The following is a 26345-nucleotide window of genomic DNA, read 5'->3' on the forward strand; positions in this document are numbered from 1 at the left end:
GCAGTTGTATGCTTCCTACTTTTATTCGTTGCGTTTTCAGACTGTTCATCGCTGGGGCTAACATTTTTTATGCTGTTGAACAGTTTTGGTGCCCCATCTGCCTTGCTAATCCAAAAGGCATGGTCTTTGGTTGTGGGCATCAGGTAGTTAATTTCATTTGAATTAATATTATCTCAAATACAAATAATTTTTCAGGTGGATTTAGAGGAGAATACTATTTACTATTATTATTATTATTAGATTTTTAGATTTTTTTGCCAAAAAACGGTTCTTGAGATTATTATAACTCCTCACTTTGGTTCTCGATATTTAAATCGGTATAAGTGGTCCTTGAGAAAGTCCATCTTCAATCATTTTGATTCTTTTGTGAAAAATCTCTGTTAAATTGAAGAAGCCACCAGTTTAAGGAGAGGGGCAAATTTGACAAAAAAAAACCTTCAATTTAACGGAAAATTATCACATAATGACAAAATAATTGGACAATCTCATAGACCACTTTTATCTATTTTAAATCGCAGAAATCAAAGTAAGAAGTTATGCCAATCTTAGAGTCCATTTTGGATTAAAATAAAAACCTTATTACTGTTAATGCTTATTCATTTTATCTTCTTGGTGCAGACATGTTTGGAATGTGCACGAGACCTTCAGTCATGTCCAAAATGTGGAAGTGTTGGGACCCCAATGCAGCTGTACTAAGAATTCCAGTTGTTCATATAGGTTTTCCATCATCGTTTTGTTGATTGTTGCTTTTGGATGGTGGTCTGTATCTGCTGGTTAATAACCGATATATCAGAAATGCCACATGGCATTATTTAGAAGATGAGTTAGTTAATATAGGTATAAGGGTACTGTTGTAATTAGCACCTGTCGTTATATAAGAGGTAATAGGGCTTTCATTTGTGTAAGGAATACATTGTAATATTTTCTGAAAGCATTACTACAATCTCTCTTTCTCTCACTCTCTCTTTCTCTTCTTCGACTCTGTCATCCATTGTTCTTCCTAGTTCTTATGTGTGTTAATATGGTATCATCGTTGGAATTGGCTCGTCGCCATTCTCGATTCTGGGGAGGCCTTCCGCTGGTTTGGGTGTTGCTCGAAGATTGGGTTTTTGGTGATCTAAAACGATGTTATTCGGAGATCTGGTGGTGTGAGTTTCGTGAATCAGGTGATATTGTTTACTGATTTTGTATGATGCCTATTCTTTGAAGCTGTGGTGTTTGTTTTTCCTTAATTTCGTGGTTTGATTGAAGTGAAGATTTGGGGTTTTTTGGTAGAATCTTGATATGTTGATCTTTGACCATAAAAGCAATAATTGGGCTATCCTTCGTATCGAAATTCAACCCACACCCGACCTTCATCCGGGAACGTAACCATCACACCTCTCATCAATGGTTCCCTTAGATTGAATCGAATACGAACAAGTAAAAACGTACCAATACATTCCCGACTCGCTGATTTATCCACCGTTAATACCGTGCCAATCTTCCCCGCAATTGCCAAAGCCACCGTCGCCGTCATACTCAACGGTGGTACCTTATGAGTCTGAATCCACATGTCTCCCATTGATAATGAATTCCATTGTGCCTCCTTCCTGTTCGTGCAATCCCCCACCAACACAAAGTCATCACGAAACATCCAAGGGAATTCAGAGTCAAGAACTCGCTGCATATCCCTCCTAGCCACAAACCTGATCAGGAACCTTCAATCACCAATGTCCCTAATTGAGACACCTTCCTTCCCACGCCACAATGACGTGAATCTATCGATGAAAGCCTCCTCATGCACCGCTCGCAGTCGCACTGTCAACACCTCTGCCAATAACATATAGTGAAAGCCGATCAAAGCCTCATCTACATCCTTTCTATCGATCACTACTCCCTCATTCTCTCTATCGGTGAGCTACAACTTATCTCCCAAGGTCTGCCATAATTCTTCCATAACACCATCTGTATCCAGTTCCTCCATAGCAGCCCTCCTATCCTCGCCCGCCCTCTGCACTGCCTTCTACCACTCACAAAGCTCTCCAACAATCCCCGTGAACCCACTATACAGCCGCCGTCGCTCCCATAGGGTTTACGTACGCAAAAACTCCCAGACTCTTTGTTCCGACTTTCTCGAACTAAACCCTCCTCACGAGGACGAGTGGGCACAAGTTAGCTCTGTTCATGCTTTTAAGGTTCAAAACTTCAAAATCAGCAAAATCTCCTTAAGTTTAACTTAAATTATTAGCATATTAAGACCCTAAACTAAATTGAGTTTAACTTAAATTACTTGCTAGATTTATGCATGGACCATCAAAGAAGCACTTGGGAGCAGCTAAGAGACTTCTCAGGTATACAAGGCACACTAGACTATGGAATTGAGTATGAGAAAGGCAAGGTATCATTTCTTAAAGGCTATTGTGACAGTGATTGGAGTGGAGATGAAACTGATATGGAAAGCACATCTGGTTATGCTTTCTCATTTGGAAGTGGGGTTTTCTCTTGGGCCTTAGTTAAACAACACAGTGTTGCATTGTCAACAGCTGAAACTAAGTACATGAGTGCTACATAAGCAACCACACAAGTGTGGTTGAGGTTTGTACTTCAAGATTTTGGTGAAGAACAAACTAAAGCTACTCATCTCTACTACGATAATACATATGCCATTGCTCTGACAAGAAATCATGTGTTCCATCAAAGAACAAAGCACATTGGAAGAAGATATCATTACATTCGAGAAGCATTGCAGTCAAACATCATCAAGCTAATCTATTGTAAATCAAAAGATCAGCTTGCTGATATTTTCACTAAGGCACTACCCAAAGATCGATTCTACACACTTAAAGAGAAGCTTGGAGTTAAACCAGCTACTAGCTTAGAAGGGAGTGTTGGTGGATAAGCATGGTAGCTGGATCACAAATGCATAGCAGCTAAAGAATGGAAGAAGGAAATGGAGTTCGAATGGTTCTAAGTGCTAGAGCAGCTCATATTCAAATAATGTAATGAACGAACAAGATTATATCATCTCTATGGTGTATACTTGGCCACGTGTCTAGTTCATTAGAAGTTAAATGAAAACATGTGTTGTGCACATGATCATAGTCATGCTGCAAATGTGTGTGGGTATGCAACGGCTATAAATCCCACCATGTAAGCCGACTTTGGTGTATCGAATCCAACGTAGATTCAAGGAGCTATGCACTCCTTTCTTCTCTGAATTTCATCTTCCATATATCTTCTCCAATCTCATTTCATTTACTTGTTGAATTGATTACAAATACAATTAAGCCTAAAACTATCCAAAACACTAACACTATTTGCACAATTTGATCTATCAATTTCTACCTGATACCGAATTTGCAAGTGTACCAAACACAACGATACAGCACCAAGTTTGTTCAAAACCTTAAAAGCAAAGTTTACAAGGTTTAAGCTTCTGTTCACAAAATCTTTTGAAAAATACAGAACCACCTTTGCACATCATCTCTGCTGTTTCTTCCGAAAGACAATTTTGGCAGCGGAGGCTTTCTTGCTTTGATTTACTCTTTTTATGACATATGACTGGTGGGGTAAATAGAATATGAACATTTTCTCCAAATGCTGAGCTTGCTCGAGAATATACCTTGCTAACTCCATGGCATTGAACCCGTTGGAAAGCTCTATTGTTACCTCCTTAAGCTGATCTGTAAAATTCAGGTTTTGGGATTTCCAGTATTTCCTATTACATCCGCGTGCCTGAAAACACAACAGCCAAATCAATAGAAAAAAAAAAAAAAAAAAAAAAAAAAAAAAACATTCCAAAACACACGAAAAGTAGCAATATGAATACAAACTATGAAACAAGGAAGTGCCAGTCCCTGAACTAGCGTACATTTGTGTGTGTGTGTGTGTGTGTGTGTGTGTGTGTGTGTGTGTGTGAGAGAGAGAGAGAGAGAGAGAGAGAGAGAGAGAGAGAGAGAGTCAACTTCGACTTTTAACTTACTTTAGGTTTATGGAAGAGTAAGGAAAGGTCAGATTCTATTCGCAATGTATTCAAATTAGAAATTCCTCTCAAAAGAGATACCATTGCTGGGACTAGGTCATCACTCAAGCTCGTAATGCGCAAACCCAAGTAAGAAATATTATCAAACGGCGGGGGTATGGAAACTTCCTTGAACAGAGTCTGCAATATTATAAAGCCAGACTCTTAAACAGATGAAAGTATCCCTTAAAGCCTATAAAATAATACAGCAGCAAAGTTACAAAGTTGAGCAAAAAAAACATTTTTCAAGAAACATGAATAATCATAAATTGTTCATATATTCAAGCCCATATAATGCTACCAAATTCAGAGGTCAAATCAATTGCTTCACACTTTTGGTAAGGTTTATACTTTGAGATGAGAGACATGAGGAAGAGAAGCGGAGTAATAGATAACAACGCAATCTATTCCTCGTCCCTCTCTTCAACCCTGCGCACAGGCATTACTCCTTTAATTTTCATTCCATCCGATGTCACTACTATAGTAAAACCAAAGATCTTCAAATTTTAAACCACTTTGTAGTTTAAGAAACACGAATTAGCTATCTATTATTGGCATGTCATAACCCCATAGCCAAGATATGTTCCATGAAATATCCTTTTATAGATCCCAAAACAAATACAATATGCACAATCAAATTTCTTGTTATGGCCAAAAGAGAATATTAGTCTGCAGGGTAGTGCATCTTTACCTTAATGGTCTCGTGGCTTAGAAGAAGAACTTTAACCCTGCATATACTGCAAAGAAACTCGGATGCGTTGTCAAAGTTTTCACAGATACCTCTCCTAGGCTTCAAAAAAATCTCTGCCTTTTCTAAACACATTAATTCCCTGAGATTCTGGCGGTTCAATAAACTCCCAATCCATTTGAAATATTTGAGATTTGGAGCAGAAATAGTTAATGATCTGCTGCCACGTTGATAATATTCCCAATTAACATGTATATCTTCAAGTTTCTCACCTGTGATGTTAAGATGGCAGGTGTCATTCTGAACCGAAACGAACCTAAATGATTCCAAAGATGAGCTTTCAATGGTGATATTTACTGCTCCAACATGATAAAGCTGCAACTCCTTGATACATTTGCAGGAATTTGAGATCCATTTGGAAAAGCCGTCATCTATATGAACATAACTCAAGTTTAAGTGTCGGAGATTAGTGGAACCGGCAAAGGAGGGAACTTTAAGAACTGTATACAGAGTCACAATCAGAGATCTCAAAGATCCACAAAGAAAGATGCAAGATGGTAATTCAAACGAAGCCATATCATTTTTGTATACCCTCAACTGAAGATCAAGCACTTCAACATTACACCTTGCTGCAATGTGGATCCACGTGATCACTCGGAAAATCTCATCAGGTAAGCTTGAACAGAGATCCAAATGTACTTGAAACTTCTGTACCTTATTACCTCCACGAAGAATCAAAAACCTATCGAAAGAATTCAGCAAGTTTAATTGGCCCTGCTTATCTCCATAGTACGATGACCGAAATTTCAATGATGGGGTTGAGAGATAAAGCCCTCTGCATCTTTTAGAAAGGCTGCCTACTCGAATGAGTTCTTTTAAAGAGACAAGTGAAAGAATCTGATGAGCGACTTCATCTGGAAGATTACTAAACCTGTCCACTACACTCTCGGGACAGAGTCCTTGAGCTTGAGAATTCGCAATAGCCAATAACTTATCCTTGTGTTCCATGCCACACTAAGATTTCTTTTTGTTTTGGTAAGAGCACCTACCTAGTAGCTACACCTACAAAGATTAAGGACAGGAGAACAAAATTAATGCAAATATTGAGTATTTCCCCTCTAATCTAGATATAATCTGAACACAATTGTGTCAATTTTTCAGGGGAATTCTGGGTTTCTTTGAATGAATTTAGGAGACAAACACTTGCAACAAATCATAAAAAAAGCCTCACATACCATCTGTAAATTAAATTCAAAATTTTGAGATACAGAAAACACCATAAGAGCGTCTACCCATTTGCCCGACGTCGTCAATATCACTCGTTTCACAAATATAAATAAATAAAACGAAATAAAGTTTGAAGCTTTATCCATCAATGGCATCCCAAATCTTCCTATTGATTACCAAAAAGAAAAGCAGAAGCAGAAAACAAGTAGAAGCTGGGCTTACCCAGAATTCATTCACCGCAAAAGCCTCTGTTCGAAATCGCGGTAAGCACTTAGCAATCGCATGCAAACAAGAAACAACCCCATCAAAATTTTCTGGAAAAGCCGCTGTCAGAAAAGCTATTTAAGTCGAAATTTCTGGAAAAAGCCGCGATCAGAAAAAGCTATTTATTAGGAGAGGGAAATTGAAAAGAAATGTGCGCGTTTCTTCATTTGGCTACCGCCTAGTTAACATGAGAGACTTTTTTCCTGCTTGGGTGGGCCTACTGTTATGTGTTTGGGTTGGGTTTGGGCTCTCTGCTTCGTAAGAACATTTTTAAAAGAGATGTAATATTTAAAATGTTAAATTAATATTTGATGGTTTATATGGTAATTTGATATTTTGAGGGGTGTAGTTAAATTAAGATTTGAAAGAATTTTAAAAGATTTTAAAATCAGCTTGTAGTCTATTAGGATTTTAAAGAGGATTTTAAAAGAGTTCAAAATCCTAGTATAGTCAAAGTAAGATTAACATACATTCAAATCCAGGTGTAGTATTTAAAATATAATGTATAAATCTATAGGTATTCAAAATGTTATAGATTTTGAAGGATTTCATTAAGTAATGGATTTCGTAGGATTTGAGAGCCAATTTATGCTATGAAGAATCTCATCTCCAACCCTAGGATTTCTTTCAAGCTTCTCTTCAAACTCACTTCTCTCTATCACGCTCTCGATGCCGTACTCATGCGACACCTTGTTCTTCTCCCAGGCGTCCACCTTGGCAAAATTACATCTTCGGCCTTGAGCTTGGTAGCTGCCGTCGCGGGGTTTCAGGGGCCTGGCAGCGTATGCACCACGGTGCTGGTTTTAGCAGGGGTTTTTTTTTTTTTTTTTTTTTTGAAGAACAGCAGGGGTTTGTATAGACTGAAGGAGTAAGGATGGAAGACTGGAATAGTCAAGGTGTGGTGCGACATCTCGTCTGGGAGAGGTACCGTTGCAGTTGTTGCTGGATTTGATTTGAAAGCGTTAACAGCATATTTCACATTGAAACATGGTGGTCGGGGGATAAAAGAAAAACACCAACTATGGACATCCATTGAAACATGGTCGCAAGAGGAATCAAAGTGCAAGCAAGGGTAACCGACAACAGAGGTTTGCCAATTGCTCACAACTCTTCCTCAAAGGAAATGAAGAAAAACTTTTACCTTGAGCAATTAACTCAAAGCATCTTTCACGTTGAATTTCTCACCATTTGAAGGTTGTGTGTAGAATATAGTTAATGGTTGATTGTGTATTCATCTATTTAGCATTTCATTGACAGATATTGGGTGATGAGGATATTGATGCATAGCAGATCAGTACATGACCTTGAGCTTTTACAATGTGTTTTTGTTGTGGTTACTTTATCTGAATTTCTACTTTGTGTCTCAAATTTTTATATCGTTTATGTTGTAGGAATCAACTATAAATCCATAAAAATTCATGAAAGAAATCCATACAAATCCATATAAATCTGTAATAAAATCCATATAAATATGTTAAAATCCATATAGATTTGAAAAGTCTATTAAAATCCTTTGAAATCTATCACTTCAAAAAAATCCATTAAAATCCCCTGAAATCCAAATTAACTACACCTCCCTTGGTATATTTTTTTTGTTCTACCAGATGTATTAAATAATAATGTCATTCTAAATATTTTTTTATCACTTTGTGGGGTCCATTTGTGAAGGCAACCAATCAAATTCTTAGACTAGACAACAATATTTATTATATATTGCATTAAATCTATTAAAATAATTATTAAATGAATTTGGCAACTACTGTCAAATTTGACAACAAAAGGCTTTGCTTTTAATTGACTCAGTGTCACGTAAGAAATTGAAGGATCGGTTGGAGAGAGTTTTTTTTTTACTATTATATGCCTATGAGGAAATTTTGACATTTCCTTTGGAGATGCTGTAAGGTTATATTTTTGGGGATTATTGGAAAATTTGTGATAACACTAATTGATTGGTGAAATGATTATTTTTTGAGATTTTGTGGATATTCGTGAAGAGATAGATTGCGTATTGTTTGATGTTGTCGTTATTTGATTTTGATCATTTTAGCAATAGAAATTTGTAGAATCCTTATTTCAACTATTTTATCTTGGTTGTCTCTCCACTTAGAATAAGAACTTTAACCTTGTAGACACTACAAAAACCTCAAGTGCATTGTTATTTGCCTCATGCTTCTGAAAAATCTTAGGTACGGCAAGCGGTAGTGCGTGAGTCCTTTTTCAAACACTTCTAACTCCCAAAATAAGTTAACAAAAAGGAACTTTCGAGTGTTTTCCTTAATTGTTTGAATTGCATATAGAAGAGATTGATCTCGAGGATTTCAAAGGGCAGACAAGGCAAGATAGCTACGACCCTACGACGAATCAGTGAGTGGGCTTTAGTTTTCAAATTATATTTATTATATATGGTTTCCATAACTATTTTTTGAATACACGTATATCATGCCATGACTTTTACTTAGAAAATTGATACTGTAGTTTATGAGTATTGTGAATCCGACTATGGCATGATCTTTTATACCATTTATATGCTCATCATGTACATGTTTGCACAATGTTTATAGTAATGTCCGGGGGCTATAAACTAGTTTCACATATATGCTCACGTTGTTTATAGTAATGTTTGGGGTTAAAGTTCAAAACTTCAAAATCAGCAAAATCTCGTTATGTTTAATTTAAATTAATACTAGCATATTAAGACCCCAAACTAAATTGATGCATGACATAGGGTTAGAGGACCTCTCGAAGAGCATTGTGCTTTAGGTATTAGTGAGCATAATTCCATCAATAGTAAAACTGTTGATATCAAGTAAAATCTCACTATCCATTGAAATTTCACATTGCATGTACATCAGGACTTTTTTTTTTGTTTTTTTCAAAAAAGATAACTTTCATTAATTAAGAAAGCTATAAAAAGCTCAAAAGTCAATTCTAATACAAGCATAGGTCAAGAGGAAATACAATGGATAGGTCCAAAAAGTGCAAACCCACAACAGCAAAAAAACCTTAGATCTGGAAGATTGTTGTCTCCACCACACCAACTGCGACGCCATCACAAATCCACCGCCACCACCAAGAAGGAGAACCTATGAACAAACTGGTTGAACAGAAAATGGGGCTAAGTGAGCCACTCGGGCAAAAAGCACTCCCAGAATCCTATCAAATAGTGCTAATACCACCCTAACAACCATCCAACACTAAAGTACACCGCCGAGGAGAGACACTTGATGGGCCGAGTAGCAGAGATTGGAGGTGGAAGACTGACAATGGGAAGTTACATATGAGGAAAAGGGTCCATAAAAGCCTAAAATTGAGACAAGCTTAGGAAAGTTGAGACAAAAGCTCAAAGAACACAAGAAATTAAGGGCCAAAATGAAATAGAAATGCAAAGATGCAAAGGAGATGAGAAAGAAGTAGCTGGAATTGGCAAATAAGGAGAGAAACCTCTGCTTTTTATTCGGGAAGACGATTCAATTAGTCTTCTGTTGTACATCAGGACTAATAAGATCATCATTGTAAACTCTTCTGGATTTATCATATACCTTAAACTCAACTGTGGCGGGGGAGTTCGTCGCGCTTTCAGTTATCTCCCTAAAGAGAGTAAACTGATTGGGCACATAATATATGAACAGTTTCTTCAAATTCTTAGCATTCTCGATGATATACCTTGCTAACTCCCATTCATTCGTCCCATTATTGGAAATCTCAAATGTTACTTCTTTAAGCTGATTAATACAAGCTAGGTTTTTGAGCTTCCAATATTTGTTACCAAACTTTCCAGATGCCTGCAAAAGATATAACAGACAAATATATTGAAGTTCTTAAAAAGAAAAAAAAAAACACCACGCAATAGTTTTCCAAATATATATTTAGTACAATCGAACTACTACAGGAATCATCTAAGACATCGGATAATCTCTGTTGGAGAGAGAGAGAGAGAGAGAGAGAGAAAGAGAGAGAGAGAGAGAAAGAGAGAGCAAACAGCAGTTTTACTTACACAGCAAACAGATTTTGAGGTTACAATGTGCAAAGTATGCAAGTTAGGCATTCGTTTAAGCAGAGAGGTCATTACTTTGACTAGGTGATCCGTCAAGCTCATGTCACGCACACAAAAGTGACCAACATGAGCTAATAATCCCGGCATGGAACCTTTCCAAAATAAAGCCTGCAATGTTATAAAGACAACATTTTATATCGAGAAAGAACGAGAGCCTGCAATGTTATAAAGGCCACATTATTTTATATAGAAACGAGCAGGCTGGGTTCAGGATTCCAAACCTTCCAAACGTTTGATTCGGAATTGATTTTTAGTACATTGCTAATTGTAGTTTAGATACTGAATTGAGATAAAAATAAGCAGGTTTGAAAAGGGTATAGCTAGGGTTAGGGAAGTGTTCCGTACCTTCATGATCGCTACATTTAGCATAAGAACTTCAACTCTCTGAATACTGCAAAACGCCTCAAATAAATTGCCAAAATCAGCCTTTATCCTAGGCTGGAGAAAAATCTCAGCTTTTTCCAAACACATGACCTTCTCCAGATTTAGGAGACTTGCCACCCTCCCTTTCCATTTCAAACGTTTAAGATTGGGAGCGAAAATACTTAGCTGGCTTAATTGATAAATCCAGTACATTTGTATATTTTCAAGTTTTTCCCCAGAGATATTGAGATGGCAAACATGACGGTAACTAGGCACAAATCGAAATGATTCTAAAGATGAGCTTTCAATGCATATTTTTTCTATCCCAACAACGGATTCAAGCTCTAACTCTTTAATGCATTTACATGAACATGAAATCCATTTGCAAAACTCCTCATCTATTGTAACACTGCTCAATTTTAGGCATTGTAGAGTAGTGAAACAAGCAAAGGAGGGAGTTTTAAGAAGCTTATCCCCATGCAAGTCCACCATTAGTGACCTCAAAGATTGACAGAGAAAGATGCAGGACGGTAATTCTAGTACTGGTCTCCCTAGCTCATATTTACCTGGAAAGTAAAGATCAAGTACTTCAACATTACATCTTACAGCTGTATACATCCAGTTGATCACTCGAAAATACTCATCATAATAGCTGCTTGCATCATCATCTCGACATAACCAACGTATACGAAAATGTTGTATCTTATTATCACCACGTTTACTCAAGAACCTATCCAAATAACCTAATAACTTCAATCGCTGCCGCCTACCGAAAGTCCTTACATCAAAGTTCAACGACGGAGTGGATAAAAAAAAGTGCATGCACCTTTTTGACACACAGCCCACTCGGCAGATATCTCTTAAAGTGAGGGAGGAAAGAATGTGATGAGCAACTTCATCTGGAAGATTACTAAATCTGTCTATTAATCTCTCATGACGAGGACCTTGAGACTGAGAAATTGCAGTTGCCAATGACTGACGTTTGTGTTCCATGGCACTTGGTTCCTTTTAGTTTTTGTATAAGAGGACCTTACACCTACAAGGAATTGATTAAGGACATAAGAACAGAAATCGTGTAAACATACGACACGAAATTATGAACAGCAACTAAACCCTAAGGCATTATGTACATAAGCTATACAGTTTATGAAGGGTTAATAATTGTAAAGAACAAAATCATGGAATCAAATAAAAACTTGAAGTACTAGTATATCCATGGGCTAACTCAAGGGGTTTACTGCTTGATGAAGAAGGTAATTGGTCAAGAAATGGCTCCGTTCCAAGTAGCCAGCGGCAATGCGGCACACAACACAACTGATAAGTGTAGGTTTTTTAAACACTGCCCTCGAAACCCTAAAAAGTGTAGGGGATTTTTTATATTATTTATATTAAAAAATAAATAAATTAGAGAAAACCTGTGAAGCACGGGAGCGGGATCCGGATTGGCCGGAATCTTCTGCGTTGGTGCGGATGAGAGCGGCACGGAGCAGCTGAAATACGGCTCTGATACAGCTTGGTGCATTCAGATGCTTATCGTATTCTGCACTGGTTCGATCGATGGCCTTCGCTTGTTGACGGTTGCCGACGGTGGGTCATTCACCTCCGGGCACGTTAGGAAGACGGTGGAAAGGTTGCAGAGTTGTATGTGTCTTATTTTCCCACCCACATTATAATTCCACCCACCTTAAAGAGTTAAAAAATTAAAACGTTATTTCTTCACCCACTATTATTCTCTAAATAACCTTTAATATATACATACATTGGTGGGGTTTAAAAATGCTTTACTACTTTGGAGATGTTTATCTCACAAAGGAGAATGTAATGCAGCAGAATTTGATAGGCAAGAGAAACAAATAACACTCAAAGTGTTATACAAATTTTTTATTCTCACAAACTAGTACAAGAGGAAACACTCAAACACTCTTAGAAGCTTTGTTGCTTCTTCTTACTTCTTACTTGACACTCTCACCTCTTACTACTTGCTATCTTGGTTGTTACAAATGGTGTGGATGCCTTCTCCTTTTATAGGCATGGATGGAACATTGGAGAAGCATGGAAGCATCATGCTAGAGATATCTAGATAATTCCACTACCTTCCTAAGCTAGAATTATCTACACTAATCTTGTATGTTGGTGGAATCCTCACCATTCTTCTAGACTCTTCCACCAACTTGAACTTTGCTAGAATTCTCTAGCATGTGCATGGATCTTTCTTTGTGTATAGGCCGGATCAATTATCTTTGGGCCAAGACAAGATTACAATTCAACATCCCCTCTTAATCTTGTCTTGTGACGCCGATTAAGTTTCTTAGTCTAACAAAGTCTTCTTGTTTGAGTGGCTTGGTGAATATGTCGGCGACTTGGTCTTGAGACTTCACGTATTCCACTTGCACATCCTTTCTTGCAATGCACTCTCTTAAGAAATGATAACGGGTATCTATGTGTTTGCTCCTGTCATGGAATACTGGATTTTTTGCTAGAGCTATTGCAAACTTATTGTCGACATAAATCTTTGTTGGTTCTTTTTGCGACATGCTTAATTCTTTCGGCAAGTTTCTTAGCCAAATTGCATGACAGACGCATGCGGTAGCAGTTATGTACTCAGCTTCGCAAGTAGATAGTGTGACAATCGGTTGCTTCTTCGACATCCATGTGAATGTAGTGTCTCCCATGAAGAACACAAATCCAGTAGTGTTTTTTCTATCGTCGAAATCTCTTGCCCAATCACTGTCGCTATATCCAGCAAGTTTGTAGTTATCAGAACTTGAATAGAACAAGCTAAAGTTAACAGTACCTTTCAGGTATCGAAGAATTCTTTTGGCGGTTTTCAAATGTGTAGTTGTGGGATTCTCCATGTAGCGACTGACTAATCCGACGGCATAGAGAATATTTGGTCTTATGCAAGTCAAGTAGCGCAAGCTTCCAACTAAACTTTTGAAAAATGTTGGATCTACGCTTTCTCCTTTGTCATGCTTGGTTAGTTTGATTCCACATTCCACTGGCATGCTTATGGGCTTACAGTCGTTCATTTTGAACTTTTTCAGTATCTCCTTTGTGTAGCTTTCTTGGGAGATGAAAATGCCTTCTTCATTCTGCTTCACTTCAATGCCTATGTAGTATGCCATCAACCCGATGTCAGTCATCTCAAATTCTTTGGTCATCACTCTCTTGAACTCTTCAAACATGCTTGGATTACTCTCGGTGAAGATTAGACCATCCACATATAAGCACACAATCAAAATATCTCCATCTTTGACTTTGACGTAGAGAGCATGCTCATGAGGGCACTTGATGAAGTTGTTCTTCTGAAAGTACTTGTCGATGCGACTATTCCATGCTCGTGGCGCTTGTTTTAACCCATACAGGGCTTTCTTCAGCCTCAGAACTTTGTCTTTATGCCCTTTGATTTCATAGACTAACGGTTGCTGGATGTAGACTTCTTACTCCATTTAGGAAGGCAGACTTCACATCCATTTGTTGAATCTTCCAACTGTTTTGAGCTGCCAAAGAAATTAGTAATTGTATAGTTTCTAAATGAGCAACGGATGCAAATACCTCATCATAGTCGATTCCGGCTCTTTGACTATAGCCCTTCACCACTAATTTTGCCTTGTATCTTTCGACCACTCTGTTGGCATTCTTTTTTGTCTTGTACACCCTTGACTCCGATGGCTTTGTGTCATTTCGGAAGAATAGCGAGTTCCCATGTATCATTTTTCTGGATTGCTTCAATTTCTTCATCCATTGCTTTCCTCCACTTAGTATCTTGCACTGCTTCTTGGAAGTCAACTGGTTCACAATCACCAAAGAGACAGAAAAGTGTAGGATTATCAAGTCTTTCAGCTACCTCATAGAGATCTCATATACTTCTTGTGCATGGTACTTCTCTTTCATTTAGATTCCCACTTGACGATGCTGATGCTGGTGAATTACCATAATTGGTTAATGTTGCTGAAGCAGGTGGAGTAGTGGATTCTTGTTGAACCTCTATTGCTTGCTCCATCATCCCTTGTTCATTCTTTTCTTCAAACTGAGGAAAGAAGTGAAGATCACCTGCATGCAAGCCAAAATCTCATTCTCCTTCTTCATCGAACGTCACATCTCGACTGATCACCGTCTTCCCATTGTTCGGATTATACAGCTTATATCCTTTTGAATTTGTGTCATAACCGATGAAGATGAACTTCTCACTTTTGTCGTCGAGTTTGGTTCTCCTCTCGTCTAGTACATGTACATGGGCTATGCTTCCAAAAACTCTTAGGTGAGAGATACCTGGTTTTCTTCCACTCCATGCTTCTTGTGGAGTTTTTCCCCGCACACTTCTTGTTGGAGACCAATTGGATAGGTAGACAGCACATGCTATAGCTTCTGCCCACAATTCCTTAGGCAATTTCTTGCTTTTGAGCATGCTTAGAGCCATGTCGAGGATGGTTCGATTTTTTCTTTCTGGCACACCATTTTGTTGAGGGATCTTGGAACTGTCAAAGGTCGACGAATTCCATTTGCTTCACAAAACTCTTGGAATTCCTTCAAAGTGAATTCTCCTCCTCAATCAGATCTCATGGCTTTGATCTTGTAACCACTTTCTTTTTCTACGGTGGCTTTGAACTTCTTGAATGCTCCAAATACCTCTGATTTCTGCTTCAAGAAATACACCCAGGTTTTCCTTGAAAAATCATCAATGAAGAAAAGGAAATAATTATTTTTTATCCAAAGAGCTTGGTTTTATTGGACCACATACATCGGTGTGAATGAGCTCGAATGGCTTCCGGGCTCTTGTGGTCGACTCCTTTGGAAAGCTTTTCCTGAACTGTTTCCCAAGTAAACATCCTTCACAAACTTGATCAGGGTGCCTAATACACGGTAAGCCTCTCACCATCTCCTTCTTAAATAATAACTCCAGCCCCCCAAAGTTAAGATGCCCAAAACGAAGATGCCAAAGCCAAGATATGTCTTTGCAACATATCTTGAGACACTTTGCAGCATCGTTTTGAATGTTCATGGGAAACATCCTATTCTTTGACATTTTCGCATTGGCAATTAATCTTCCTTTATCATCTCTAAGAAAAAGGATATAATTTTTCGTATGAAAATCATAACCTTTTTCTAAGAGTTGACCCAAACTCAAAATTTTGCTTTTCATATTGGGCACGTAGTAGACATTTGAATTAATTGGTGACTGTCATTTTCCAGGGGAATAAGGATGTTACCTTTTCCTTTTATGGGTATTTTGGATTTGTCTCCAAAAGAAACGTTGCCACTCACTGATTCATTGAGCTCTACGAATATGCTTCTTCTTCCGCACATGTGGTTGCTGGCGCCGGTGTCAAGGTACCATGTATAGTCTTGGTCTCCATCATCGTTCTTGCATGCTAGTAGCACAACGCCATTCTCTTCTTTCACATAATTGACCTTCTCATCAAGTCTGCTATTTAGAGCTCTACATTCCCAAGCATAATGCCCAAACTTTTGACAATTGTAGCATTGAACTTGAAATTTTTCATACCTCAAGTTTGAGCGTCCTCTTCCACGACCTTTTGTTGAGTTTCCTCCTCTTTCGTAGTTGCTATGGTTGTTGAAGTTCCAACCACGTCCACGTCCATGTCCACGTTCGCGACCTCGGCCACGACTTCTTTCATATTGGCTTCTCTCGTTGTCGAAGCTTTCTTCTTTCTTCTTTGGCTAAACATGCGTCTTAAGGAGCTGCTCATCATTCCCTTGCCTCTTCTTATGTTTCTCTTCATATGCTTGTAGCGAACCCATTAATTGCTTTATACTAATTTCTTCCAAGTTTTTAGTTTCTTCAATCGTCACGACAATGTGCTCGAGCTTGGGGTCCAACGAGCGTAGTATCTTCTCCATAATTCTAACATCTTCTAACTTTTCTCCGTTTCTTTTTAATTGATTGGAAACGGTTAAGACTCTTGAGAAATAATCAGAGATTGATTCAGACCCTTTCATTTATAGATATTCAAACTCACATCTTAATACTTGAAGACGAACCTTTTTCACTTGTTTAGCTCCTTTGTAAGAGGTTTGAAGCTTCTCCCATGCTTGCTTGGCAGAGGTTGCACTTGAGACCTTCTCAAAGCCATTGTCATTTAATGCTTGGTAGATGAGGTAGAGAGCCTTCTTGTCTTTTTTTTTTTTTAATCTTTCAAACTTTCCTTCTGGGGTTGAGACAGAGTAGCTTCATCTTCTGGCTCAGTGTAGCCTTTCTCCACGACTTCCTAGACATTGTGTGCACCCAAAAGGGCCTTATTTTGATACTCCAATTATCGAAGTTGTTGTTGTCGAGCACTGGAACTTGTAAGGCTGCCATAACGTTGCTAGCCATAGCTCAAAAATGCTTCACTACTTTGGAGATGTTTATCTCACAAAGGAGTATGTAATGCAGTGGAATTTGATAGGCAAGAGAAACAAAGAACACTCAAAGTGTTATACAAATTTTTTATTCTCACAAACTAGTACAAGAGGAAACACTCAAAAACTCTTAGAAGCTTTGTTGCTTCTTCTTACTTCTTACTTGACACTCTCACCTCTTACTACTTGCTCTCTTGGTTGTTACAAATGGCGTGGATGCCTTCTCCTTTTATAGGCATGGATGGAACCTTGGAGAAGCATGGAAGCATCATGCTAGAGACATCTAGATAATTCTACTACCTTCCTAAGCTAGAATTATCTACACTAATCTTATATGTTGGTGGAATCCTCACCATTCTTCTAGACTCTTCCACCAACTTGAACTTTGCTAGAATTCTCTAGCATGTGCATGGATCTTTCTTTGTGTATGGGCCGGATCAATTATCTTTGGGCCAAGACAAGATTACAATTCAACATACATGTGAAATTATAAAATTGTGTCTTAAAAAATATAAACAAATAATATGTAAATGAAAATCACTAAGGTCTGCATATTCAAATGGAAACGACAAAGGTATCCAAATTCAAAAGAATTCAACAACGACAAAATCAAAAATACGATGGACAAATTCAAATGACCCACACACAAATTATTCTTCTACCTTTTCAATGGCAACATAATCTTCTACCTCTTCCGTAGAAGCGTCATCTTCCACCTCTTCAATGAAAAAGTCATCATCTAAGTCCATTGATATTTGTTTTACTTTCTTTGAATGATAGGAGATGAAAATATGAGTTGGGGTTTAAGGTAGACAAATCGTCTCCCACAGCCAACCTTTTTTTTTAATTAAGCAAAACAAGATAATTCATGTCCTTATCAGTCTTTTTGCAAATGGACAAATTTGTAATTAAAAAATTCATTAAAAGATAGATGAGAAGATAAGACATTGAGGGGGAATAAGTTTACTCTAAAATTATTATAAATTGACTAGTAACTACATGTGTGCAAAAAAAATTTCTTTTTTCTCATGAGATTGGGCTGCGAATATTTTATAAAAAATATAAAAATTTACTTAATTACCATGTTACCTATTAGTACACCAATTTTTACTTTGTCACACATTCTTGTTAATTTTTGCAATTAGTCTTTTTCAATTTATTCGATATGCCGACAAAAAATTGTAAGGAGTATGTGATAAATAAAAATGAGTGTGTGAATAGGCACTACCCATTAATAAAATCTTTTTCGTCTACAAACCACAGCGTAAAATTATGGACAATAATGTAATATCGCACAAATTAATTAATTTTTTTTAAGATAATTTGGTTTCTACCACAGCGTAAAATTATGAACACTAATGTAATATCGCACAAACTAATTAATTTTTTTAAGATAATTTGGTTTCTACCACAACGTAAAATTATGGACAATAATTTAATATCGCACAAACTAATTAATTTTTTTAAAACATTACGTATATTTTATCATAGCATCTCTATAATGAACATGTTATTAATTTTTATTCAACTTTAAAAAACAAAAACACTTTTTTTTTTATTTGATCAAATTAAAAAATAAGTATATAAAATACCTAACTGTTATGAGTACTAGTGTATGCCTGTTGCCCGCACACAAAGTGTGTGGAATTTTTACTTTAGTTGTTAAAATTGAAGGGGAAATGAACAGAGTGAAGGAGAACGTGGGAGTGAGGAGAAGAGGGAGAGAAAAAAAATTAGAGATGATAAACTTACATATAGATGATGTTAAAAAAAGAAAACAAAATTTTGTTTTATGAAATTACGTTACCGTCTTTAACTTTTTTGTTGTGATAAAAGATAAAAATGTTTTTTCACTTTTTTTTATTAACAAAAAGAGTTTCATTAATGTAATTTTAAATTATGCGGGAAATTGTTTTACAAAAGTTAAATCCATGTGTTGCAGGATTAACAAAAAGAGTTTCATTAATGTAATATATTTTGTTTGTGAAAATATATGGCTCAACAAATTAATAAAAAGAGTTTCATTAATGTAGTTTTAGATTATTTGAGAAATTGTTTTACAAAACTTAAATCCACATGTTGCAGGGTTAGCGGTGAAGTTGCTCCCATAAAATCGAGAGATTTTTTAGTATGATCGTCATACAGAATGGTACACTATGTGTCGTTATATAAATGGTGAGATATGTGTGTTAAAAAGTTAAGAACTGAAAAAATAAAATTTCTCACCACTTACATAACAACTCGTGTTCCGTTACAACTAAAAATTTCTCCATAAAATCCTCACACTGCGAAATCCCTTCATCATTTCATTTTTGCCGCGCTTGGAGTCCAGCCCTTCTGTGGCTCAACCTCCCAATTTCCAACCCTACTTCTCTCTTTCCACTCCATTCTCCGACGATGCCTCCCCGCCGTCGAGTAAGATCTCGAATCCATCTCTCTCTCTCGAATGAGAAACCCACCGTTTGGCTCTTACGGAGAAACTATCGAAAGGGAAAGTTCATTTCACTTTCGATTTTTGTTTCTCAGTAACCAAACGCAGTGATTCAATGTGCTTTTTTTTCCTTTTTTTGTTCGATTTTAAATATTGTTTTCAAGTGCTGATTTACTGCGTTGATTTTGTCCTCATTTTTTATTTAATTATGTATGAAATTGGATTGAGCAGGGTGCTGTTAGAATAATTTCATGTTGATGTTAGTTATATTAGGCTTTACGCACGATTGTTTGATTTTCGAAATCGATTACGAATTTCACCATAAAGAAAATATTCTAATGATTTCAATTGACGTCCACATGAGAGTGATGAGATAAAGAATGCCGAAAATATTCAATTGTTGGGCTTGTTTGGGATTTTGTTATGGAAGGGCTAAACGTGTTTATGATAATCAAAAGAACTTCTAACTTCATTTGGGTGAAAAACTTCTGACCCATTAGTGCTTTTTGAAGAATCACTCTCGAGGGAGCGCTTTCTAGTGCTTTTTCAGGAAGCACTTGGTTTTTTAATATATTTTTTGACATGTTTATAATAAAAGCACTTCTAACAGAAGTGTCAAGGTAGTGTTTCCTATAGAAGCAGCTCTCAAACGAGCCCTTTAACTACTTTATTGCAGCTCTCATAGGGGTTTTCTCTGTACCATCTAATTGCATAAGGGGTTTTGGGTTTTTGTAAAATTGGAGATGATTTTGCATCTTGTATGTGATTTATTTATTTATTTAGTCAATGAGCAGTTTATGATTTTGGCGAGCTTCTGAGCAAATCAACCTTTGTTTCGTTTTGCAGGATATGAATCCTGCGGTTTTTGTCAATGCAGAGTTGTTGCGATTGTATGTTGGAAAGCGGGTTCGGGCACTGATTCAGGTGGTGCAAATTGAGGGTGAAACTATCATTGGAAAATCTACTGATGAAAGCCAGCTAGTTGTGAAGGGCATCCCAACGTTTCCTCTTACAAAATTTGTTGAGGTCATAGGCATTGCTGACAGTGATACGTCCATCCAAGCTGACACGTGGACCAACCTCGGAGAGACAACTGGTATGCCTCCTTTTTCCCCAGCCTTCTTCAGTTTCTACCTAGGGATATGTAATTGTCACTGTCGGAAGTTTATGGTGCTTGGATTTGGGATTGGGTGAAGTTGAATCTTTAGAAAGGGGCTTCAGCATCTTTAGAAAGGGGCTTCAGCTTAAAGTTGCCAGAAAACAGTTCATTTTATCGACACTTTTAAGAACCGAAATATACAGTTTCTGCCTAACTGTTTAAAGCAAAATAAACTGGAGCTTAAACATGCATCAACATAACCTTAAAAAGTGAGTTCCCATTTTAATCGCGGGGTATGTTCGTTCTTCAAATTGGTTATCTTGCATGAAACTTCTATAGAATGCTTGCGTTAATTTAGCATCCCAAAATCTATGTCCTCAAACTGTGGTGTTTAATCTTTTGGAACCAATGAACTATGTCCAGAAGTAGTTATAAATTTGAGAAACCCGAAATGTACCCCCTTCTTCGGTGTCCATGCCACAGTTCATCTTTTTGGTCTATTTAGTGCTTAATCGTTTGGGTATTAGAGTCTACTATTCCAGGTTCTTTTGCTGGTTCTGATATAATTCAATTTTTTCTTCACCTATTTGCAGACACATACACTTACAATCAGCTCTGTCAGATTGTAAACGGGGAATATAAAGTCTTGTTCGTCTGAGTTACAACGAGATTCAGTTGTAAGCGGGAAGGCGCTTCCTAGTTACATCGTGATGGGACAATTAATGTAGTTGGTCATGTAGTTTTAACACTATATTTCGCAGTTTTTCGAATTTTATGGCAGCGAAGTGATTAAGATCTTCGCTATTTGACATATGCAGAAGTCTCAGATATTCAAATTTTACTAGTCCTTCAAACTTCATGCGATTCATTATCCGCGAGATTGCTGTGTTGAGTTTTTTGTTTCATGTTTTGCAGATTCAATGATTTACCCTTCAATTTTTATTTCGACTTCATATTTTTTGATGCCTTGAGCTGCAAGTTTGCCTAATCTATGCAAAAACTGTGAGCTGGGCTGTCTAATTGATGGAGGACTTTGTCCTATCTTTTGCAAACAACGTATTTTCACGGTGTAAATTTTATAATTGAACTGTTCAAATTTTTAATGTTTATTCGAAGATCATTGCTATGAATCCATCGTTTAGTCATTCAAAAATGCAATAGAGGGTATAACATGAATATTTTAACTTACAACGATTCAGTCAAGGCTGATCATGAATATTTTTTACTCATTACGATTCATCATGAATACCTAAGATGTAAAATAATGGGCAGAAATCCATAAGTTGTCCATGTCACATAAATTATGGGCCGAAAACCCACAACTACGGCCCAATATCAAAGATTACAAATCCAATAACTTTGAACATATCTCTGTTGAAAATTCGCAAGACGACACAACCCTCAAAAAGCGATTCCCTTTTCCTTTTCCTTTTCCTTTTCCTTTTCGTTTTCGTTTTCGTTCGTTGGGTTCGAGCTCAGTAAAAAGCTCAGAGCACCGAGTTAGGGTTTCCAAATTGAACAAATTGGTTCCGCAGCCGAATTAATTGTTCGAATCACCGAACCAGGTCCTATCAAAGTTTACACTGTTTTTAATTGGATTTTTCTCTCCAATTTTTTTTTTTTTTTTGGGCTTATTTTCGTTGAAATATTCAATTTTCCGTTCTCATTTCTTAATTGGATAACTAAAAATGCAAATTAATGGCTTTTGTTCACTTGGGTAGTATTATTTCTGCGTAGAAATGTAAAGAGGGAAACGAATTAAATGTTGGTGGGTTGGCTAGGTTTAGGGAAAAAGAGCCTGTGTTTATTTCCCCACCCACATTATAATCTCACCCACCATAAAAAGTTAGAAGATTGAAATGCTATTTCCCCAACAACGAAGTCTCCTTTGATGATAATCTATCAGAAAATGAATGACCCTTCAAATGCTCTGCTGTTGTGTGATTATGCACTCCAATAACTAGCATCAATATCCAACCATCATCAGTTGCTATAGCTTGTTGCCCTTTAACTAGAAAGGGCATCCACCTTTTCGTTCCAGAATTCCTTCTGTCTTCATCCTGTATGTCTTTTTTGCGAATTCGGCTTACATATTGTCTATTCCCTTCACAACCCAATGTGAGTCTAGGGCTCCTGTTACCTATTCGTGCCCAACCTATTATCATTATATATCTTTTAAGATCCTTATCGGTCATTTTACAAATGGGAAAACTTGTAATTAAAATTTTCATTAAAAAGTGGGCGGGGAGATAAACACGGGGTGGGAATAACAACACTCTAGGGGAATTAAGGTAATTTTGGGATGGTTGGAATAGTTTACAAGTTCTAAAATTTGAGGCATTTAGTTGTTTTTTAATTGGATGGGATTAAGCAAGGGACTTGTAGCTTAGTCGGTTAATAGCATTCCCCCTTGCTCAAGAGGTCACAAGTTCAATTCCCCCTCTCCCAATATCCCTTGTATAAGGGAAAAAGAAAAAGAAAAAGAAAAAGTGGGATGCGGTTGGGTCGGGTTGGGTTTCATTTTTTTCTCAAGCTTCAGTATAATCTTGTTTTATTGAAAGTAATAGCCGTCTTTATATCGAAGGGAATGCTAGAATCTGAAAATTTCAGTGCTTTGCAACATGTCACCCTCTTACTGTTTCAGCTGTAATCTACAATGTGTTATTGTATATCTATGATTTCCACTATATGTTGTTTGATTTCTTATTCATGTTTTTTTTCCTTTTTGTTTTTGTCCTCCTTGTGCATGAACCTCTCCAGATAGATAGATAAACAATTACACCATCCATTTACTGTCAAATGTCGATATCTAAATATCCGAGAAATTCACTGCTTCATTGTTTGTTTCGCCTGCTGAGCATCACCATCCCCTTGATAAATCATGCAGAATTCTTCTGTTGCTGTCTCTGTTACTATTTTTACAATATAATGACCCCTTAATTGAAAATCATTGACTTTGCAAGTCCTCGAATCCATACCTCATGGCACAGATTCTTTCGAAATTCCTACCCTGCAACTTCGTTTGGCCTCTCATGTTGTTTCCACCTTTCCATTTCTGTATTCTTTCTTCTGTGAATGCTTCTGGCCTCTGTGCTTTCTTCACAGTTGCCTTGCAAGCTTGTCTTTCTAGATATATAAGATGCCGAAAACAAGGACAAATGTTTCTGGGGATGCATCTGAAAGGCTTGTAGAATCTGACGAGCGGGTGGATCTGGAGGGAGACAATGATCCCGAGGAAACAATAGAAGAGGAGGTTGAGTATGAAGAAGTAGAGGAGGAGGAGGAAGTCGAGGTGGAAGAAGAGGAGGAGAGGAAGAAGAAGATCCTGAAGAGGAGGTTGAGGAAGAGGATGACAACAAGCGACCTGCAGAGAAAAAGCTCAGATGGTGATGAAGAGATGATCGTTGCTGATGCAGAGGACGAGGAGGAGAAAAAGAAGCATGCTGAGCTTCTTGCTCGTCCTCCGCATGGGTCAGAGGTGTATCTTGGTGGCATTCCTCATGATGCATCCGAAGTGGATTTGAGGGGATTTTGTGAATCTATTGGGGAAGTGATTGAGGTAAGACATATATTGTTGATTGTAAAGCTCTGCTTGTGTCTTTTACATTTAGGCTCATAGAAATCTATATATGTTCACAGGTTAGAGTAATGAAGGGAAAAGATTCCGGTGAGGCCAAAGGCTATGCTTTTGTAACCTTCAGAAACAAAGAATTGGCCTCTAAGGCAATCGAGGAACTGAATAATTCAGAGTTAAAGGTAATCTCAACTCACTTTTGGTCACTTCTTTTCCGCAAACACTGCTTTTGTAAATTATCGACTCAGGTTTGTGGCACTACTAATATGTGCATCTACTTTCATTCGCACTTCTCCTTTTGAGATAAATTACTTGCTCTCCTTATCTTTAATGGAAATTGGAACTAAGGTTTTCATTTCTTGCAACACTAACTTTTCTGCTGTCTTCCATTTGTAGGGAAAAAGGATTAAATGTTCGACGTCTCAAGCAAAGCATCGGTTGTTCATTGGAAATGTTCCAAGAAGTTGGGGAGAGGAAGATATGAAGAAGGCTGTAACAGATATTGGACCAGGTGTCATTTCTGTGGAATTGTTGAAGGTTTGAGATATATTCCTTAATCTTTTGTTTTGCTTCTTGATGATTTTTCTTGTATCTTGATCTAATTCAGTTTTCGGTTGAATCTTCTTTATACAGGACCCACAGAACTCCAGCCGAAATCGGGGATTTGCGTTCATCGAGTATTATAATCATGCCTGTGCAGAATACTCAAGACAAAAGATGTCAACCCCAAAATTTAAGCTTGACACCAATGCTCCAACTGTGAGCTGGGCTGATCCTTAAAAGACATTACTCAGGATCAGCTGAAGGATCTGTTTGAACATCATGGAAAGATCACAAAGGTGGTTCTCCCACCTGCAAAAGCGGGACAGGAAAAGAGCAGATTTGGTTTTGTGCACTTTGCGGAAAGGGCATGTGCCATGAAGGCATTGAAGAACACTGAAAAATATGAAATTGATGGTAGCTTTCTAATGCTCTTTTACTATTCTCAGTAGTCAAGCCAAATTTTCAGTAGAGAATCTTAATTCAAATCTTATGTGTCATAGGTCAAGTTTTGGAGTGTTCTCTTGCAAAACCACAATCAGATCAGAAGTCTTCTGGATCATCAACTCAACAACGGTCAGCCTTACTGCCGACCTACCCACCACGTCTTGGTTATGGCATGGTAGGGGGTAGTCCATATGGTGGTGGCTTAGGTGCTGGATATGGTGGTCCGGGAATTGCGCAAGTAAGGTTTAAATTATAGTATTATTGTGGCATAAAATAAATAAATAGGGTTAACTGTCTGTTAATCTGATGACATATTGAACATACGGGGAAACTGCATTTGTATGTTATAATACAGTAAGTCACAAATTAAAAGTATCTTTGTTTATGTAACAATTTTGACAACAGCAACTACACGTCTCTCCCGTGAGACCAATGTCAAAATGGAAAAAATTTGCTCATTTAACTTCCTACGATGCTTCCTATGTCGATACTCAGTTTGTAGCAAACTTTCTCTGGATATGTTTGCTGATATAGGTCTCAATTTCTTGCAGCCACTGATATACGGTAGGGGACCAACTCCTGCTGGCATGGCAATGATGCCTATGCTTTGGCCTGATGGAAGGATTGGATATGTCCTGTAAGTATCGTTTCTTTTGGTATTTGTTTGCTGCATGTACTGTCTCATAGTTAATTTACGGGCCTGTACAAATCAGTCTCGTATATATTGCCTGCTGATCTCTTGCATATGGAATTTTACTCTTTTTCAAGTTCGTATTTTTACTCTGAAGTTGAACTTTGCGTTTCTTTCTCTAGGCAACAGCCGGGAGTACAACCACAGATGCCTCCACCGCAATCCCGAGGTGGAAGAAGTGGTGGCGGTGGCAGCTCAAGTGGTGGAAGGCAAAGCGGTGAGAGCAGTCGTGGCCGCAGTCGCTACAACCCGTATTAATTAGTGAGTTCTGTCTCTTGTCTCAAGAAAACGGAAATAAGATGGCGTCTTGGATTGACAATCAAGTACTTTGGGCGTACGAAGGAATGTACACATTTGTGGTTGTGCAGTTGGTTTTAAGTTACAAAATCAAATGTAGTTTGATTCTGCCGACGCCCGTGTAGTATGCTTAAACTAAAACAAGGTTTAGTTAAACTATGAATTTGGTTGCTTTTCCGTACGATTCAAGCTCTTCATCCCGAATTTTGTCGTAAAAATGCAATCTCACCATTAACAGGTTTCTTTCGTTAAAACGTAGACAATGCTTTAATCAGCCACACCAGCAGCAGTTATGGAAAAATAA

At 37.5% G+C, this 26345-nt stretch overlaps 5 protein-coding genes across 13 annotated transcripts in view; 3 read left to right on the forward strand and 2 right to left on the reverse strand.

Moving 5' to 3' along the window:
* LOC137744634 (uncharacterized) overlaps positions 1-3175 on the forward strand; it is a 52947-nt gene extending 49772 nt beyond the window's left edge. For all 6 annotated transcript variants that reach the window (XM_088681377.1, XM_088681379.1, XM_088681376.1 and 3 more), the window contains 2 exons: positions 84-143; positions 619-3175. In XM_088681377.1, the coding sequence (XP_088537503.1) occupies positions 84-143; positions 619-696 (138 nt within the window). In that variant the 3' untranslated portion in view covers positions 697-3175. The remainder of the gene's footprint in view (positions 1-83; positions 144-618) is intronic.
* Positions 904-6366, reverse strand: LOC137746025 (F-box/LRR-repeat protein At4g14103). 3 transcript variants are annotated; one of them, XM_068486072.2, is made up of 4 exons: positions 6141-6366; positions 4695-5753; positions 3965-4144; positions 904-3717 (listed from the first exon to the last, which is right to left on the reverse strand). In XM_068486072.2, exons 2-4 carry the CDS (start codon positions 5697-5699, stop codon positions 3463-3465), a joined length of 1440 nt encoding a protein of 479 aa, XP_068342173.2. In that variant the 5' UTR covers positions 5700-5753; positions 6141-6366; the 3' UTR covers positions 904-3462. The 3 variants fall into 3 exon arrangements, with proteins under 3 accessions (XP_068342173.2, XP_088537496.1, XP_088537495.1); XM_088681370.1 differs by having other exon boundaries at positions 3211-3717; positions 4695-5433; positions 6141-6358; XM_088681369.1 differs by lacking the exon at positions 3965-4144 and having other exon boundaries at positions 3211-3717; positions 6141-6363.
* Positions 6367-9649: 3283 nt separating this feature from the next.
* Positions 9650-11611, reverse strand: LOC137744881 (F-box/LRR-repeat protein At3g58900-like). Its single transcript, XM_068484691.2, has 3 exons — positions 10582-11611; positions 10177-10344; positions 9650-9964 (listed from the first exon to the last, which is right to left on the reverse strand). The coding sequence occupies exons 1-3, from the start codon at positions 11590-11592 to the stop codon at positions 9650-9652; spliced, it is 1494 nt and encodes a 497-aa protein (XP_068340792.2). The 5' UTR covers positions 11593-11611.
* Positions 11612-19250: 7639 nt separating this feature from the next.
* On the forward strand, positions 19251-21368 carry LOC137744049 (replication protein A 14 kDa subunit B). Its single transcript, XM_068483911.2, has 3 exons — positions 19251-19377; positions 20240-20489; positions 21086-21368. The coding sequence occupies exons 1-3, from the start codon at positions 19360-19362 to the stop codon at positions 21148-21150; spliced, it is 333 nt and encodes a 110-aa protein (XP_068340012.1). The 5' UTR covers positions 19251-19359; the 3' UTR covers positions 21151-21368.
* Positions 21369-23289: 1921 nt separating this feature from the next.
* On the forward strand, positions 23290-26222 carry LOC137744579 (heterogeneous nuclear ribonucleoprotein Q). 2 transcript variants are annotated; one of them, XM_088681055.1, is made up of 7 exons: positions 23290-24051; positions 24132-24248; positions 24463-24603; positions 24700-25023; positions 25110-25291; positions 25605-25690; positions 25867-26222. In XM_088681055.1, the coding sequence occupies exons 4-7, from the start codon at positions 24984-24986 to the stop codon at positions 26000-26002; spliced, it is 444 nt and encodes a 147-aa protein (XP_088537181.1). In that variant the 5' UTR covers positions 23290-24051; positions 24132-24248; positions 24463-24603; positions 24700-24983; the 3' UTR covers positions 26003-26222. The 2 variants fall into 2 exon arrangements, with proteins under 2 accessions (XP_088537181.1, XP_088537182.1); XM_088681056.1 differs by lacking the exons at positions 25110-25291; positions 25605-25690; positions 25867-26222 and having other exon boundaries at positions 24700-24925.
* Positions 26223-26345: the final 123 nt, after the last annotated feature.

The sequence above is a fragment of the Pyrus communis genome, chromosome 12, assembly GCF_041283825.1.
Source record: "Pyrus communis isolate YQ-2024b chromosome 12, ASM4128382v1, whole genome shotgun sequence".
Taxonomy (NCBI): Eukaryota; Viridiplantae; Streptophyta; class Magnoliopsida; order Rosales; family Rosaceae; genus Pyrus; species Pyrus communis.